This window comes from Papio anubis, chromosome 8, assembly GCF_008728515.1.
Source record: "Papio anubis isolate 15944 chromosome 8, Panubis1.0, whole genome shotgun sequence".
NCBI classification, from domain to species: domain Eukaryota; kingdom Metazoa; phylum Chordata; class Mammalia; order Primates; family Cercopithecidae; genus Papio; species Papio anubis.
The window spans coordinates 114,515,649-114,531,437 of NC_044983.1; the positions used below are offsets into that span (position 1 = coordinate 114,515,649).

At 42.6% G+C, this 15,789-nt stretch overlaps 1 protein-coding gene across 2 annotated transcripts in view; it reads left to right on the forward strand.

Moving 5' to 3' along the window:
* The first annotated feature begins 416 nt into the window (after positions 1-416).
* The window catches only part of MAL2 (mal, T cell differentiation protein 2), a 33,617-nt gene continuing 18,244 nt past the window's right edge, over positions 417-15,789 (forward strand). Inside the window, exons 1-2 of one of the 2 annotated variants that reach the window (XM_009213519.3) lie at positions 417-669; positions 14,038-14,208. In XM_009213519.3, the coding sequence (XP_009211783.2) occupies positions 538-669; positions 14,038-14,208 (303 nt within the window). In that variant the 5' untranslated portion in view covers positions 417-537. Of the gene's footprint in view, positions 670-840; positions 1,271-14,037; positions 14,209-15,789 lie in introns of those variants that run through there. The other variant, XM_017962260.2, reaches the window with a different exon arrangement.

Genomic DNA, 15,789 nt, shown 5'->3' on the forward strand with positions numbered 1-15,789 from the left:
CCCACTTTTTAAGTGTGACTGGTGACCTCGATTTTACCTTCTGAGTCACAGCCCCAAGACCTGTGTATCTGTCAAATTGAGCACAGTGGGCGAGGGCGCGCTCTGAGACTTGGGGAAAAGACAGGTAGAGAGCACAGTTGCAAACTAAGGGGAGGGCCAGAAGGTAAAAATAGCGATCAGGTGTGTGGGGCCGCGCATGGAGACGTCCGGCGAGCGCTGGCGCTGGCCAGCGAAGCAGAAGCCGAGGACGGCGGAGCTGGGAGGACCGCGCCCGGCGGCGGCCGCACCTGTGCATGTGATCGCGAGCAGCTCGGGCGACCGGGCGGAGCTGCGCTCACCTGGGCCCACGTGACGGGGAGGGGCTCCAGGACCCCCACGGCCACGCCTCCTCCCGCGCGGCGCGCCCGGACCCCGCGGAGCCTAGCGGCGGCGGCAGCGGCGGCTGCGGCAGGAGCCCGGGAGGCGGAGGCGGGAGGCGGGAGGCGGGAGGCGGCAGGCGGCGGCGGCGCGCGGAGACGCAGCAGCGGCAGCGGCAGCATGTCGGCCGGCGGAGCGTCAGTCCCGCCGCCCCCGAACCCCGCCGTGTCCTTCCCGGCGCCCCGGGTCACCCTGCCCGCCGGCCCCGACATCCTGCGGACCTACTCGGGCGCCTTCGTCTGCCTGGAGATTGTAAGTGGGGACCCCGGAGCGAGGGTCGCGCGGGGAGCGAGGACAGGCGGCGGCATCCTTGTCCCCCGGGCTGTCTTCCTCTGCGTCCGCCCCCGGCCTCCTTCCCTTCGACGTGGCCTTTTCCTGCGCTCCCTCCTGGGGTCCTCTCCGTGCCCCGCGCCGCCACCCGGGCCCTCCCGCCCAGCACCTGTTACGCGGGCACCTGCTCCCCGGCGGGCGACGGAAATGGCCTGGGGAGGGCGAGCAGGCGGCCCGGCAGAGCCGAACATTGGGGATGTGGAGGAAAGAAAGGTGTTGGGGCTTTGAGGCGCCTTTAGAAACCCAGAGCATGGCCAGGGGCCGCGCTTGGCCGAGGCGAGCGTCTGGCTCTCGGCCTCGCCTGTTGCTAACCTGCCATTTTGTTGGGTGGTGCAAAGGTGTAGCCGATTACTGTGTGACCTGGAGGCTGCCACGCTGTGGAAAGTCGGGGGGGAGGGGGAGGCAACAGGAAGAGGAAGAGGGCTGCGGACTTCAGTATGCTTTTTGCCCACTCACCCTTGCCATCATTAGTGCCCTTTGGATTGGAAAGAGGAGCTGGGCAGGAGGCAGGGCAAGGAGAAAGGTGAGTTATGTGCCATGTCCTTGGCAGTTTCTAATCCAGTGGGCGTGAGAATGGTGGGGGAAAGGTGGAAACGTGGCTGTCGAGTTCTTCTCTGCCTGCCTTTGCAACTTCTCACTTCTGGCCTCCCTACGCAACTCCAAACCTTTTTAGCACACTTTGTTGGGTCCAAGTAAAGGTGGGGTCACCTGCCTGTCGTGCAACATTTTTAGGTAGCTCTTGAACTTTTTCAATGGAATTTTGTGGAGTTGGAAACTTTCGAAGCTCCTTGTGGACAAGGAGAACATGTGCAAATATAAATTGGGCAACCTGAGGTTGCATCATGCTCTGAGAATGGCAAATAAAAAGTGCTCGGTTTAGGATTTTCATCTCTCCCCTCACCCTCGCCTTTGAGCTTGCATAACCTGGATTTGGGTCGCTTTGGTTTCACTTTTGTGCTTGTGGAGCTGGAACACCTTGTGAGCACTGTTCTATTATGCCAAGGTAGCCACACCACCCTAAGTTAAGTTTAGCCCAGATTTGAATCTGAAAGAGGAGACATGAATGAGTTGCAGGCTATGACATCAGTAATGGGATCCTGACTGCGAGTCTGGTTTGAGTTTGAGCCTGGTCCAGAAGCATCTGAGTGCTTGGGATGAGGTGCAGGCATCCATGTGGGAAGAGCAGAGAGAGGATGGCATTGGGCTGGCTGCCTTGCTGTGGGAGGGAGACACGTTTAGAACTGGAAGATCTGCAAAGAACGATTTCTTAGGTTCTCGGCTACTTTATTCCGTGTTCCGCAAGCTCCAGTTTTTTGCCTACCTCTTTGAGAAGTTTTTGTCATATCTGCATTCCACCTGTACTAGAATTTACAGACAGTTCATTGACATACTTTCTAAACTTCAGTACTTTTGCCTCTTCTTAAGCAATAATATACATGAAATTTCAAATTCGATATTCTGGTTATATTTTTCTAATGTTTATTCAAATATATGTATGTATGTAAGCATACATGTATGTGTATATGTAAATATATATTCCTGTGTATATGCAAAGAAGGCTTATCCATATGCCCTCTAATCAAATACCATCTCAAGAACCTGTAGTCATGTCAGACTTTTAGAAAACAAGGCCTAATTCTGAGGCAAAAGAGTAGAAAGTGACTTAGTCAATTTCCCCCTCCCCCTCCCCATTATATCTTTTTTAAATCTAGATCAGTGGTTAGTTCTCAATTCTTGCTGTACTTAATAACTTGAACAGCTTTTTAAAATACTGTTGCCAGCCCAGACTAATTAAATCAGAATCTCTGGGGGAGTGCCAGAGTTCACTAGTTGTTTTTTAAAGCTTCCCTGGTGATTCTAATATTCAGATTCTGATATACAGCAGGGACACACAGTAGAGAAGACAGCTCTGCTCTCACAGATGTGAATTCCCTATCTGCTAAAACGACCACCACTCCCCAACCTAGGTGGGATCCCAGACTCACAGAAGTGTCCAATCTAATCCTTTTATCTCATTTCCTCTGGCTTCTTACATCCTGAAACATGTCTCACTCTTGGCTAGGTAGAACAGCATCACTTCCAAAAGCTTATTAGTTTGCTTCTCTGTTTTTATGGCCAACTCAGTAAGTTTACATTTTTAGGCACCCTTTATCTCCTTTACTTGAATATCAATCTCCCCCACCCCATTGAAAAATGACCAAAATGTTCCAATGAAACTGGTGACCTTAGAGAAACAAGCGACCACACTAGAGTCAAACTATAGCTCCTCGGCTCTCATCCTTTAGGACTGTTTAGAGATATCGGTTTACATGCTTTGAGAGAGCAGAGATCAAAGCTTCCTTGTTACCCCTACATTTAGAATACCCATCTTGAGTGGATGTACAGATAGAAGCTAAGTGAACATTTTTGAAGCAACTTAGCCCCTAGATGTCTCAATTTCCATCTAATTTTCTGATTCTTTTAAAATTTGCCATATCCCATGGCTCCTTCTTAAGAAATTCCTCAACCTGTAAAGTAAATGTGAGAATTTCCCAGGCACTGTCCTAAATGCTAAGTGATCTCCATTCTGGGGACCCATTATTTTAACCTCTGCCAGTGTTTCTGGATATCCTCAAACTCCATTTTAATTTTGATCTTCTGTTCAAATCCATTTGTCTTTAAGAGTTCTTCATTTCTGTCCCATTGCCTTCTGAAACTTATCATGTGAAAATTGTACCTGACAAAGGAGGACTGGGCTATCAATAGTTGACTACGCTATTGACACCATGCTCTTGGAGTTCGGTTCTCACGCTAATCATTTAACTTGGCTGAAAGAATTCATTCCCAATCCCCCTTAATGTATTCTATTCACAGCCTGTCAGATAAAAGCCATTTGTTGGGGAGATATTACAAAATATATAAATAGTGCCAGCCTACCAGCACCGGGAAAAGCATTATAGCACTGACTTAAGTGGAGAATATTATAACCTCACATGCATAGTGGTTGTTTTTTTTTTTTTTTGAGATAGGTGTGTTCCACTCCCAAGTACCTAGTTGTCAACTTTTTGGTTTTGGGCTTAGCAATACTTACCAATGCGTGCTTGCCACAGAGTTTAATCCTAAGTTAATATTGCAAAGCTAAGCCTTTTAGCTTAGAATGGAAGACATCACCTTCAAAATTCTCATTTTCAAAATCTCACAGTTTTCTGAGTGAATATTTTATAAAAATCACTTATCGGGCATTTACTGAATACCTACTATGTGCAAGACACTCCTTTGGGAACAAAGATGTTTAAACCCTTCCTCACCAGAAAGACCTATAACCTAGTTGAGAGTATATTCACAAAAGTAACTACCATTCAGGGAAGAAATAATTAAGTATGGGAAGTGAACTGCAGCTAAAACATTTTCCAGGTGGGTCTGTCTACTTTAAAAAATAACATTGGAGCATCTGCACTATTGGGCTGAACAAGGTATTTAGGGTCCCTGCTCCCAATGAGCTTATCTTGTAAAATGCACAAGAAAAATTGAAGTTTTACTGGTACTAATCACGAAAAAGAATACAGATAATCATTGAATTCATTGTGTTTTATATTGCAGTTTTAGTGTTTAAGAAACTACTTATATTCCCCAAGTTATTCATTCACATTTATCTCTGTGGGAGACACTCTAGGATTCTTATTCACATACTTCTAACTGTAGTGTTTTGGGTGCCATAGTAATTTTCATTTACTCAGCTTATAATTAAGAACACACTATGCATCAAGCCTTCTTTTATACCCTGAAAATAGAGTAAGTAACATAGTTCCTGCCCTTAAAAGAAATTACTGTTTGGTAGAATATAAAGTCAAGAAAGAATTACAGTGCTGTGTATGAATTGCTAATATAGGTTTATAAAAAGTATTGTGGAAAAGCAGGATAGAGTCCACCTGACTTCTGGAGAGGCCAGAACAGGCAGCTTTCATGAGGCGGGGACATTTGAGGTTAGCCTTCAATAATGAGGCATGGTTCATTAGAAAATGGGTAAGAGAATTCCAGGTAGAAACAAGGACATGCACACACAGAGACAAGAAGGACAATGGCAAGAATGTTCCGTCAGTTGTGAGATTTTGGTGGGCAGTGGCAGAAGAAGGAAAAACAGCAGGTAGGACTCACGTTCTGGTTTGCTGAGAAATGCTAGGCCGAGGCATTGGATTTATTGTCTGATGGAAAGCTGCTGAAGGGCGGAGATAAACTTGATCCAACTTGTGTCTTAGAAACCCTTGAGTGATGAAGTTTGGTTGTAAAACAAAGAGACTGAAGGCAGGGAGAGCAGTTGGGGGCTTATTGCAATAATTTAGATAAGGGATGAAAAGAACCTGAAATAGAACCAATGAAAGAAGGATGGAGAAAAAGAGAGAGAGGTTTGAGGTTTGGGAAGTCAACTAAGTACGTAAAGTTTGACTTGCCCCAAAATGATACCTAGATTAAACTTAAATATAAGATGTAACTCAGAGGAATTATGCCAGAAAAACAAATGTTAATGAAAGGATGATTGTGAGGGAGGGGCTTTAGGGGAGGCAGGTTCAGTCATGCAGATAAATCTATGGAAGGAACTTCAGGTTATTTTCAACTGAAAGCTTTGACTTTGGACTAGGAACATGTATATGTTCTGATGCAGAGTTTATTGCCTGGAAAATAAATTTTGACTGTGAAGGGACATTGTTTATTTGCAGTGTGCAGGAGGGAGCTGTCCATGGACATAGTTGTCTCCTAAATGGGTTTTAAAACTGTATTTTTTTTTTCCTTTGCCTCTGGATTAAAAATCTCCATCCACATTAGAATAACCTTTAGGCCGGGTGCTGTGGCTCATGCCTGTAATCCCAGCACTTTGAGAGGCTGAGGCAGGTGGATCACCTGAGGTCAGGAGTTCGAGACCAGCCTGACCAACATGGTGAAACCCCCATCTCTACTAAAAATACAAAATTAGCCGGGCATGGTGGCGCATGCCTGTAATCCCAGCTACTTGGGAGGCTGTGGCAGGAGAATTGCTTGAACCTGGGAGGCAGAGGTTGCAGTGAGCCGAGATCGCACCACTGCACTCCAGCCTGGGAAGCAAGAGCGAAACTATATCCCCAAAATAATAAATGAATAAATAAATAACCTTTAAAGGTTTATAAGGGAAAACAACCCAATGCCCCTGCCAGAGATTATTATCAACAATCATTTGCTCTGACTGGCAGTCCTTTAAAAAAAAATATGAAGAACTGAAATACGGAACACTTTAAACAAAGTAGCTGAAAAGATTCACCTTGAGCTCCAAATGAGAAAGTCATGGAGAATAGATTTGTTTTGTAGAGCCTGATAGAAATGTTTTATGTGGGGGTAGGAGCTGTGGACATGGTGTATTTGCAATGATATGGCTGAATAGAAATGACCCTGTAATGGCAAACGACAGGAACCCGGTTGGTGTACCCAGTATCATGCACGTGCAGTACTTAACAAATGCTACTTGTTTGTTCTATAGTACAAACAGCAGTATGTGAAAATAGTCTGGAGATACCATGTCCTTTTATAGACAACATGTATGACAATCTCAACTTTTGTATAATAGCTATGAGAAGGAGGAAGGTAAAAAGAAAGAAAAGCGACAGTGATTTATACAGGTCTGGCCAATATCAGGGCATTGGCACGCAGGAACGATTTTAACCTAAAAGTGATAACTAGTTACCTACAAATATGAAAAGAGAATTTTCAAGATCAAGAGGAATTATTATAAAGAAGAATAAAAAGAACCAGAACATATTTCTCCCTGTAATATGACCTCTCCGTTTTAGGGTGTCAGCTATTTAAGCAGCTGAACTGGAGGTTTAGGTCACATAGGAGGAAGAAAGTATAACTCTCTTTAGCACTCCCAGACATATTTGTAAAGCCTTCCAGTGTAAAGCAAGAAAGTAGAACTTCTTTTGCAATGAGTATTAAGATATTTTAGTCATAAGCCTCTTATGTATACGTCATTTCTCATTACATCCCAGAATTTGTTCTGTTTTCCTAATTAAATAAATAAATAAACACCTTGCTGCCTTGCATCACTAATACAGGCCTATGCCAGGGCCAGTCCAGAAATGGTTTGGACGGAAGTCAGCATGGTTAGAGGACAGATGGGGACTGATGAGGGGAGCAGGAGGCACTGGGAGAAGGCACAAGATTTACCCTGGTCAAAAGTTCCAGTGGCAGTTACAGTAGAAATAGGTTATGTGGGCAAATATGGGGCTGAAAAAAGATTAAAAATTGGGTGTCATGAACTCAACTGGCAAGAGGTACAAAGTTTCCCATAACTTTCGATCTCAGCCTCCTGAGATCTGGTGCTAGGTGGTGGGTGTCACCAGTAATAATTTGAGAATTGAGAAGTACATGTTCTCGCTTCACTTGTTTTCATGCCTATTTTTGGACATCCACCATGAACCAGGGAATGAGCTGGGCTCCAGACACGAGTGTGTTCCTAGCATCCCTAGAAAGCTGCACTCCTAGAGCATTCTCTTCTGGAACCATTCATTACACACGTTGATTGGTTTCCATTCATTTCAAGGAGGATGGATTGAGGATCTTCCGTAGAAAGCACCATCCTGGGTTCTGAGCATACAGAGATGTTGAAGGCAATGTCACTGACTCTGACGTCACAGTCTAGTGGGTGAAACGGGCATGTGGATCCATGATTTCAATCCAGTTGTAATTGCTGTGGAGAATACAAGCGTCAGTAACCATGGACGCACCGAGAGATGGCACCTGGCCAGGGAAGTCTTTCTGGAAAACATGGTAACTGGAGTTTAGTTATCCAGCAAAATTTTTACTGGCAGCATGCTAGGCAGAAGCATGGACAAGTGTGATCATTTCTCTATGCTCAGGGGATGAGGGACAGAGGCTGGAGTGCAAAGACAGAGGGTAGTAGGAAAAGAAGCATTACAGGGGAGATGATGAGCTTGGGGAGGGGGCAGCAGTATGCCTCGTAGTGGTACCGGTGTCTACAGTCGCATTGTGAATGAATCCACACTTGTGTGGGCTGCCTTGTAAATACATCTACCAGTTATTGTATCTGTTGGCTAAAGTATGTTTCTACTTTAAAGAAATCTTTCAAAATGCAAATTGTATGTAAAATGGAGCTAATTGTAGGTAATTTTTTTTCTAGCCGGTAAATTTCTGTACATACTGAACACTTCTATAACCATGATGTTTCCTGTGCAGCACCCCATAAGTAAACATCCATTAAAATAGAAGGGGTTACAAGTAGATAAAGTGTTCTGAACTTTTGGGTGGGGGAGCCACATGCCCCTTTGTGATTCTGATGAAAAGTGTGGACTGTATCCTCAGAAAAATGCATATGTACTTGTCTACCCTATTTTATATGATTTTAGGGAATCATGTGGAATATGGGTAGAAACCCTGCTTTAGAATGAACACTAAACCATAAGAGGGGCAGAATAGCAGGATGTTAAAATCATAAGTTCTGGAAGCCAATTGCCAAGTTCAAATTTCATGTCTAACACTTATTAACTATATAACTATAACTATAAGGGACAAGTTATTAATGGATTTGTACCTCAATTAACTTATCTATGAAGTAGGAATAATAATATTCTCTCAAGGTCTGTGAGGATTAAATTGGCACAAATAAAACCCTTATAACAGTGCTTATAACATAAGAGCTCAGTAAATGGTAAGTAATATTTCTGCTATCATCATTGGCTTCAACCTTTTACTCTAACTCTACAAGTCAGACTGAAAGACAAATATTTTTTCACTTTTACTCTACATTTGCTGGTTGTTCATTCTCACTGCAGTAGAATAGTGACATATCCAACATATAGATAATATAATTAGAAGGAGGGAGCTTAACAGGGAAAATTCCAAACAATGTTTTCCCTTATAGGATAGTTGAGCCAGTCTTTATCCTTTCAAATTCACTTACCTTTTCCTCTTCTCATTCCAAACATTCATTGAAAATAGGTTACGGTAGAAATTAGCCTGTTTACTTTGTGGGTATACTAAGATGGAGGTGTCACATTGGTTTGAAAAAATGTTTAGCTGTCAGAGGGTATGTTTAAAAGCAGATAATTAGGAAATAAGTGACATTTGAAAAGAAAAAGGGCATTTGCAAAAGGAATCCCTTGGGAACGTAAGACCGTCCAAATAGGAGATGAGTGAAGTCTGTAATTCACGCACCCAGAATTGCAAGAGTTGCTGCTTGCTCAAGAGCATGTTTTCCCGTGGGACTATGTATTTTTCCCATTCCACAGTTTCCAGTGAAAACATGTTTTAACATCAAACTCTGAGGGTTCAGTTTAGTGTGATTGGCGGATAAGTACTTCTGTGGTTTTCTTATGGGAGGGATTCAGCCAAGTCATACCTTTCTGGTCTGCAGAGGCCAAGCACACGTAACAAATGTATGTTAAACCAGAAAGAAGATCAGTTGTTTTAGGAATGTGTAGCAATTTAATAACTGCAACTCAGAATATATTTGAGTACTTCTGGTATGTACCCAGTACACCTAAAGTTGGGTTAAGAAGATAAAAGGCAACCGAGTCGCCGGGAAAGGCTGATACCTACTCCTAGGAGGTTTTTACCTTTGTATTGCCTGGAAGCAAAGGTAGTCTTTGTTCGAGCTCGAGGTTTGAAGTCATAAGCACTGACTTGGTTTCTTAAAGAAATTTCAAATTGAGGTGCATTTGGCTATTTTATACAGAATTATTGGATTTTTTAGAACACTAGAAAGCAGTGGAAGGCAGTGGTAGAGAAGGGGTCAGAATGTGGATTCAGATCCAAGATGATGAGAATGTGGGCGAAACATATAATAGTTCCAAATACCTTTCTTCACAGTGTGTACTCTGCAGTTGCTACGGTATTTATCATCTGTTCTCTGTCAGATTTAACCATTTTTGTGTTCTGCTTTTTACCTCTAAAAATATGACCACCTCCGGAGTCATCTCTGCTAAACAGGAATGCTGATAATTACACTGGTTTGCAAACACTCTAAGCTCACTAATGCCCAGAATTAGGTGAAGTGAATATACTGAGCGTTGGTCCTGTCAAGTTTTTAAGTTCAGTTTTTTAAGTTGGAACCAAGTTGGGAAGCTCAAGAAGAAAGGTAGCTTTTGTCAAAAGGAAATCACAAAGTAGGGAATAATAACTATGTCAAGGCCAGAGTGACCCATACAGCAGTATGACAATCTCAAAATGAGGATGGTGGCCCTCCAAAGTGGGCTCAGTTATGTTCTTTGGTCCATCCTCTGTCTTCTAAAGTGAGCCTAGATTTCACAGAATCTCAGCTCTAGGGATGTATCTCATGTATTTACGTGAGTGAAAGAGAGGGGACATTCATACACTCCTTCCCTCTCCACTTTCCATGCAGCACATACCCCACAAGTGAGGAGGCAAATCTGACTCCTGTTCACGCAGCGCTTAGTTTCCCTTCCAAGCCTTTGAGATGTTTGAAGGGCTATAATTCTGAGCACGATAAGAACAGTTAATCTATACTGCTTTACAGCATAACCTCTGCTGTCAAAGTCTTGGTCTGTCTTGAAAGCTTACTCTGAAGCTGCCTCCCCTGCCTACCTTTCCAGATTCTTCCCATTATATTTCTTCTCTCCTCTCCCAGCCTCTCAGAGCACACTGTGTTGAGCTCTTTTTATAGCACCCACTACAATCTGCTCCTGAATCAGTTTAATGGTGTCTGTTTCTTCCTTATTTCGAGCTCCTGGAGATGGAACCTTGCCTTTTTTGTTTTTTCTTGAGTGTTCTTCTACAGTGCCTAGCAGTAGGTTCGGGGCTGGCCTGTTTGAGGTCCACTCTGGGTTGAGTAAATGCTGTGTTTAATTCCAAAGGATCATACAGCCTCCTCCTTACAGGTGTGAATGTATCATAATCCCTAACTCATATTATTATGTTTATCTATTTGGCTCCGCCTGTCCCTAACAAACAGTGGCCAATTGCTTTTTATTATCCTTTGTATTTGCACATAGGTTCTCAGGAAATAACTCCGAAGAGATATTTAATAATGATGTATATTTCTTAAACTGTATTTAAAGTTATGTAGATTATTCTTTGTGGGAGAGTAAGAAAAGGCTACCAGAAAGAAGAAAGTGGAAAAAAAGGAAAGATTGATCCACTGAAGACATTCTTGTCACCTTCAGTTATTTATTTAATAGTATGTAAAGGTAAATAATATTTTATCAGGAACAAGTTTGTTTCTTTTATAGGCACTGATAAGGTGGTGGTTAAATTTTTAAGATGCATTGATATTCATTAGATTTATTTCATAACACTTTCTGCATCAATTGTTAATTTTTGATTTGACATTAGGACTCGAGGTACACACCACAACCATACATTTTTTTAGACTGGTGATTTACCATTGCTCAAGTGATCATTTATGCTTTCAAAAATGTTTCTTCAAAGTAGTAACAAATTATATAATTATATAATTAAAAACTTGTGTTTTTAACTTTCAGTGACTTGTGGAGTAATTTGGATATCTAGATACTTAAATGCAATGTAAAGATGAGTATTGATTTTTAATATTTGGAGCTCAAACGGTTCTCATATGAGCACTAACTTGTTTACTAAGCAAATAATTGAGCGCGTGCTCTATCTCTCACTCTCTCTGGGGGTGTGTGTGTGTGTGTGTGAGAGAGAGAGAGAGAGAGAGATTGATTCTCGCTTGAGGTGTCTTCAGGGCAGGTATGTAGCCTAAGGTTTTGTGCTGCCAAATCTAGCATAGTACCTGACTGATGGTTAGGAAAGGATTATTGTGTAGATTAATAAATGACTTGGGATGCAGAGACATAAAACAGTATGCTGCCAAGAAGGCCTGGTAGTGCAGATGGGGAGCCAAAGGGATTTAATTACAGTGTATCTCACTGATGTAACAAAGCCCAATAGGGAGGTTGCCCAGAGGAGGGAGGCATAACTGAGCAGGGGTGGATCTCAGGAAAAATGTTGTAAATGATGTGCTCAAGATTAGATATGAGTGGGAGAATCTCAAGTACACATAGGGAGGAAATGACATTTACGGCATGCAAGTAACAGGCCACTCTGATGTGAAAGATCTTTGTCTTGGAACTGTGGATTTTTTTTCTCGCCCTAATACAAAATGTGAGGAGCATAGTGGCAAGAGACAAGGATGAAAAAGGCATGTCAGGTCACAAATGGCTTGGAATGCCATGTAAAGAATGCATGGTAGTATGGAGGAGACCAATGGTGATAGATGCATAAAACTCATTGTCTTCACACCATTTCTCCTGCAGTGTTCTCTCAAGCCTAGTGGCCCATGCCAGAAATCTGAGGATTTTCCTTATCTGTCCTTTTTCTGTCGTGTCTCACATCTGATCTGTTACCAACTATTATCATGTCTACTTCTAAATTTCACTCTAATCTATTCCTTTCTCTCTGTCCTCAGTGTTCTGATTCTTACACTCTGTTGGTGTAACAGTCTCCTGTGTTACACCATGTTAGTGAAATCTCTGTGTTGATAGAGCTAGAGAAACACAGAGATGTGCTCCCCCACCATCCAGCCTTTCTTCTCCAGTCTGTTCTCACATTCTAGCCAGAGAAAAATTTCCAAAGGCAAATTTTGACCATGCTAGTTTCTGCTCAAGATGATCTTGGCTTTGCCGTCGCCCTTAGGTGAAGTTCGGTTCCTTGGCCCGAGCTTCAGCACCTCCTCGCTCAGTCTCCCGTGCAGTTCTCTCCATTCCCCACCAGCGCATGACCCTCCTGTCTTGCTGAGCTTTGTTCTTCACCTGTGCGGGGCTCTTCTCAGCTCCCATCCTGGAACCTCCCTTTCCTCCCTCTGCTTTACCCCATAGTCCTGTGCTTTGAATCGTTGCTTCTAGGAAGCATTTTCAAATCTGGATTTAGAGCCCTTGCTGTGTGGACCTGCAGTGCCCAGTATTTGCCCAATTGTGACATTTATGAAGCAGCTTTTTAATCACTTACTTACTTGTCTCTTTAATAGACTGTGAGTTCTGTGGTGACAGAAACCAAGTGTAACCTGTTTACCATTTGATTCCCAGCACCTGGCATAAAGCCTGAAATGTAATAGGTATTTACTGATACTTAGATCTACAGATATGTGAAGTACTTATTCCTCTGTCCAATACATAATAGATACTCAATAAATGATGGTAGTTTTTATTGTTTACCACCATATACAACAGCTGCAACTATTATTCTAGCCATTTTTTACTAACAAACTCTCTAAGGAGCAATGAGATCAGGAGCTGGTTTAGAGTGATATGAAGAGCAACTTCAGGGAGAGGAAGTGGAGACCAGGCAAAGATGATTTTTTTTTAAGATCAGTAAATATATATTTTATTTATATTCTCATGACAAATAGAACATGAAGTTTTTAAATGATGCTATTTACTGATTTTTTAAAATGTCAGGTGCTTAGGGGATTAGTCTAAAGACAGTGCAATATTTTGTCATAATGATAGCCCAGTGGAACAGAATGGAACAGAACCAAACCCACAGCATATGGTCTCCTGATTGACAACAGTAGACTCTTGAAAGTATGGTCATTTCAGTAAATGACACTGGGTCAATTGAATATACCTATGGGGAAAAACTGAATCTTGACCCCCTACCTCATACCAAATGCAAAAATCAGTATAAGACAGGTTGTAGATTTAAATGTGAAAAGTAAAAATAATGAAGGTTTTAGGAGAAACACCTAACAGAGTATCTTCATGGCCTTGGGGTAGACAATGATTTTTTTTTTTTTTTTTATGCTTTATGTTCTATTGTACATGTGCACAACGTGCAGGTTTGTTACATATGTATACATGTGCCATGTTGGTGTGCTGCACCCATTAACTCGTCATTTACATTAGGTATATCTCCTAATGCTATCCCTCCCCACTACCCCCACCCCACAACAGGCCCCGGTGTGTGACGTTCCCCTTACTGTGTGGTTGACTGAAAAAATACCTTCATTGAAAAGGTGGTAGTCAGAGAATCGATAAAGTCAAAGGAAGGTATTTGTCAATGATGAAGGAATGCTGGGCATGTACATGGGTTGAAGAAGAGAGTCCAACTTGAAGATACAGGTGTGGAGATGGATCAGTTCTCCAAGCCAAAGGATTGGTCTTGCACCTGAGGAAAGAAGGCATCTTGCATGATAAGGAGAAAATCGAAGGGGTGGGGTTGCTGGAATATGTGCAGGGGTCTGGGAGGAAAATGAAGGCAACACTGAGGGTAATACAAGCATGTTGAATTCTGTTGTATGAAAGGTATCTTTTAAGCAAACCAATTACCCTCTTTCTTTTTTTCTTTCAGCTGTTCGGGGGTCTCGTCTGGATTTTGGTTGCCTCCTCCAATGTTCCTCTACCTCTGCTACAAGGATGGGTCATGTTTGTGTCCGTGACGGCGTTTTTCTTTTCGCTTCTCTTTCTGGGCATGTTCCTCTCCGGCATGGTGACTCAAATTGAAGCTAACTGGAACTTCCTGGTAAGGGCTTTTTTTTTTTTTTAAGTCTACTGCAGGAGGATGGGAGAAACCTATATCCTATTCTGTTCTGAAATGCCAGACTCCCAGTTCTGCCAGTTGCCTCTAATGGGAGAGAAGAGGTCCAACCACAGAAACCACTGTGGTGCTGTGTGGCTGCCTTGATGGACAACAGGGCTTCAGTTTGTGAAATCTCTGTGTTGATAGAGCTGAGAAATAATTCTGTTACTCCCACAGCTTAGATGACTCTTACTCAAAAACTGTTTCATTTCATACAGCAAATGAATTGCATTACAATTATCAAACAAGTGAACAAATGCCTTTGGGATCTAAAGGTTGTCACATGTATCTTGAAATTTTCCATTAATTTCTGCCTCAGATATTTAAATATATTTTTTTTTTCAGAAAATAAATACTTAGAAAAGGGCATGTTTCATATTGATAATCAATGTCTGTCCCAAATTAAAAAGAATTGGTGAGTTTTTAAAAATGAATTTGTGGCCGGGTATGGTGGCTCATGCCTGTAATCTCAGCACTTTGGGAGGCCGAGGCAGGTGAATCACAAGGTCAGGAGTTCGAGACCAACCTGGCCAAAATGGCGACACCCCATCTCTACTAAAAGTACAAAAATTAGCCAGGCATGGTGGTGTGTGCCTGTAGTCCCAGCTAGTCAGGAGGCAGAGGCAGAAGAATTGCTTGAACCCGGCATAGGTTGCAGTGAGCCCAGATTGTGCCACTGTACTCCAGCCTGGGTGACAGAGCAAGACTCCATCTCAAAAAAAAAAAATGAATAAAAAGAATTTGTGGCCAAGTACGGTGGCTCATGCCTATAGTCCCAAGACTTTGGGAAGCTGAGGCAGGAAGATCACTTGAGACTAGGAGTTCAAGGCCAGCCTGGGAAACACGGTGAAACCCCGTCTCTATAAAAACTACAAAAAATAGCTGGACGTGGTGTTGCACTCCTGTAGTCCCAGCTACTCAGGAAGTTGAGGCAGGAGGATCACTTGAGCCCAGAAGGTCGAGGCTGCAGTGAGCCATGATCGCACCACTGCACTCCAGCCAAGGAGACAGAGCAAGACCTTGTCTCTCAAAATAAAATAAATAAATAAAATAAAATAATTGAATTTGCAATCAACACAACTTTTAAAATTATGAACCATTAAATTAGGTCAACTTTTTGCTTAACATATAGAACTTGTCTGTCATGCTTGCAGCCATTCATTCTCTAAGACTGTTTTAGAATGACTCAGTGGATCACAGTGCTTCAGTGAAGTTCAGGAAGGACCCCCATTAGGTTATAATCACACTTTGGTGTTTAGAAGCTTACCTCAGACCTTCAGTCAGGCTTTATGTATATTCCTTTCAAGTATAACGGCATATTGTTCCACAGCTTTAGTGCAGATGTTAGAGAAAAATATCTGTTCTTGTTTTATTTATAGGGCATAAGAGGAACTGTAATTCTAAATGTTATTAGCGGTGAAGTGTAGGGAGTGTGGCTGGCCTTTAAGCCAGCCCCGGGGCAAATGGCACAGCTTAGTATAAAGCTAAGAAGGAAGTGGGGTACAGTGGTTACAGTCCTGCATG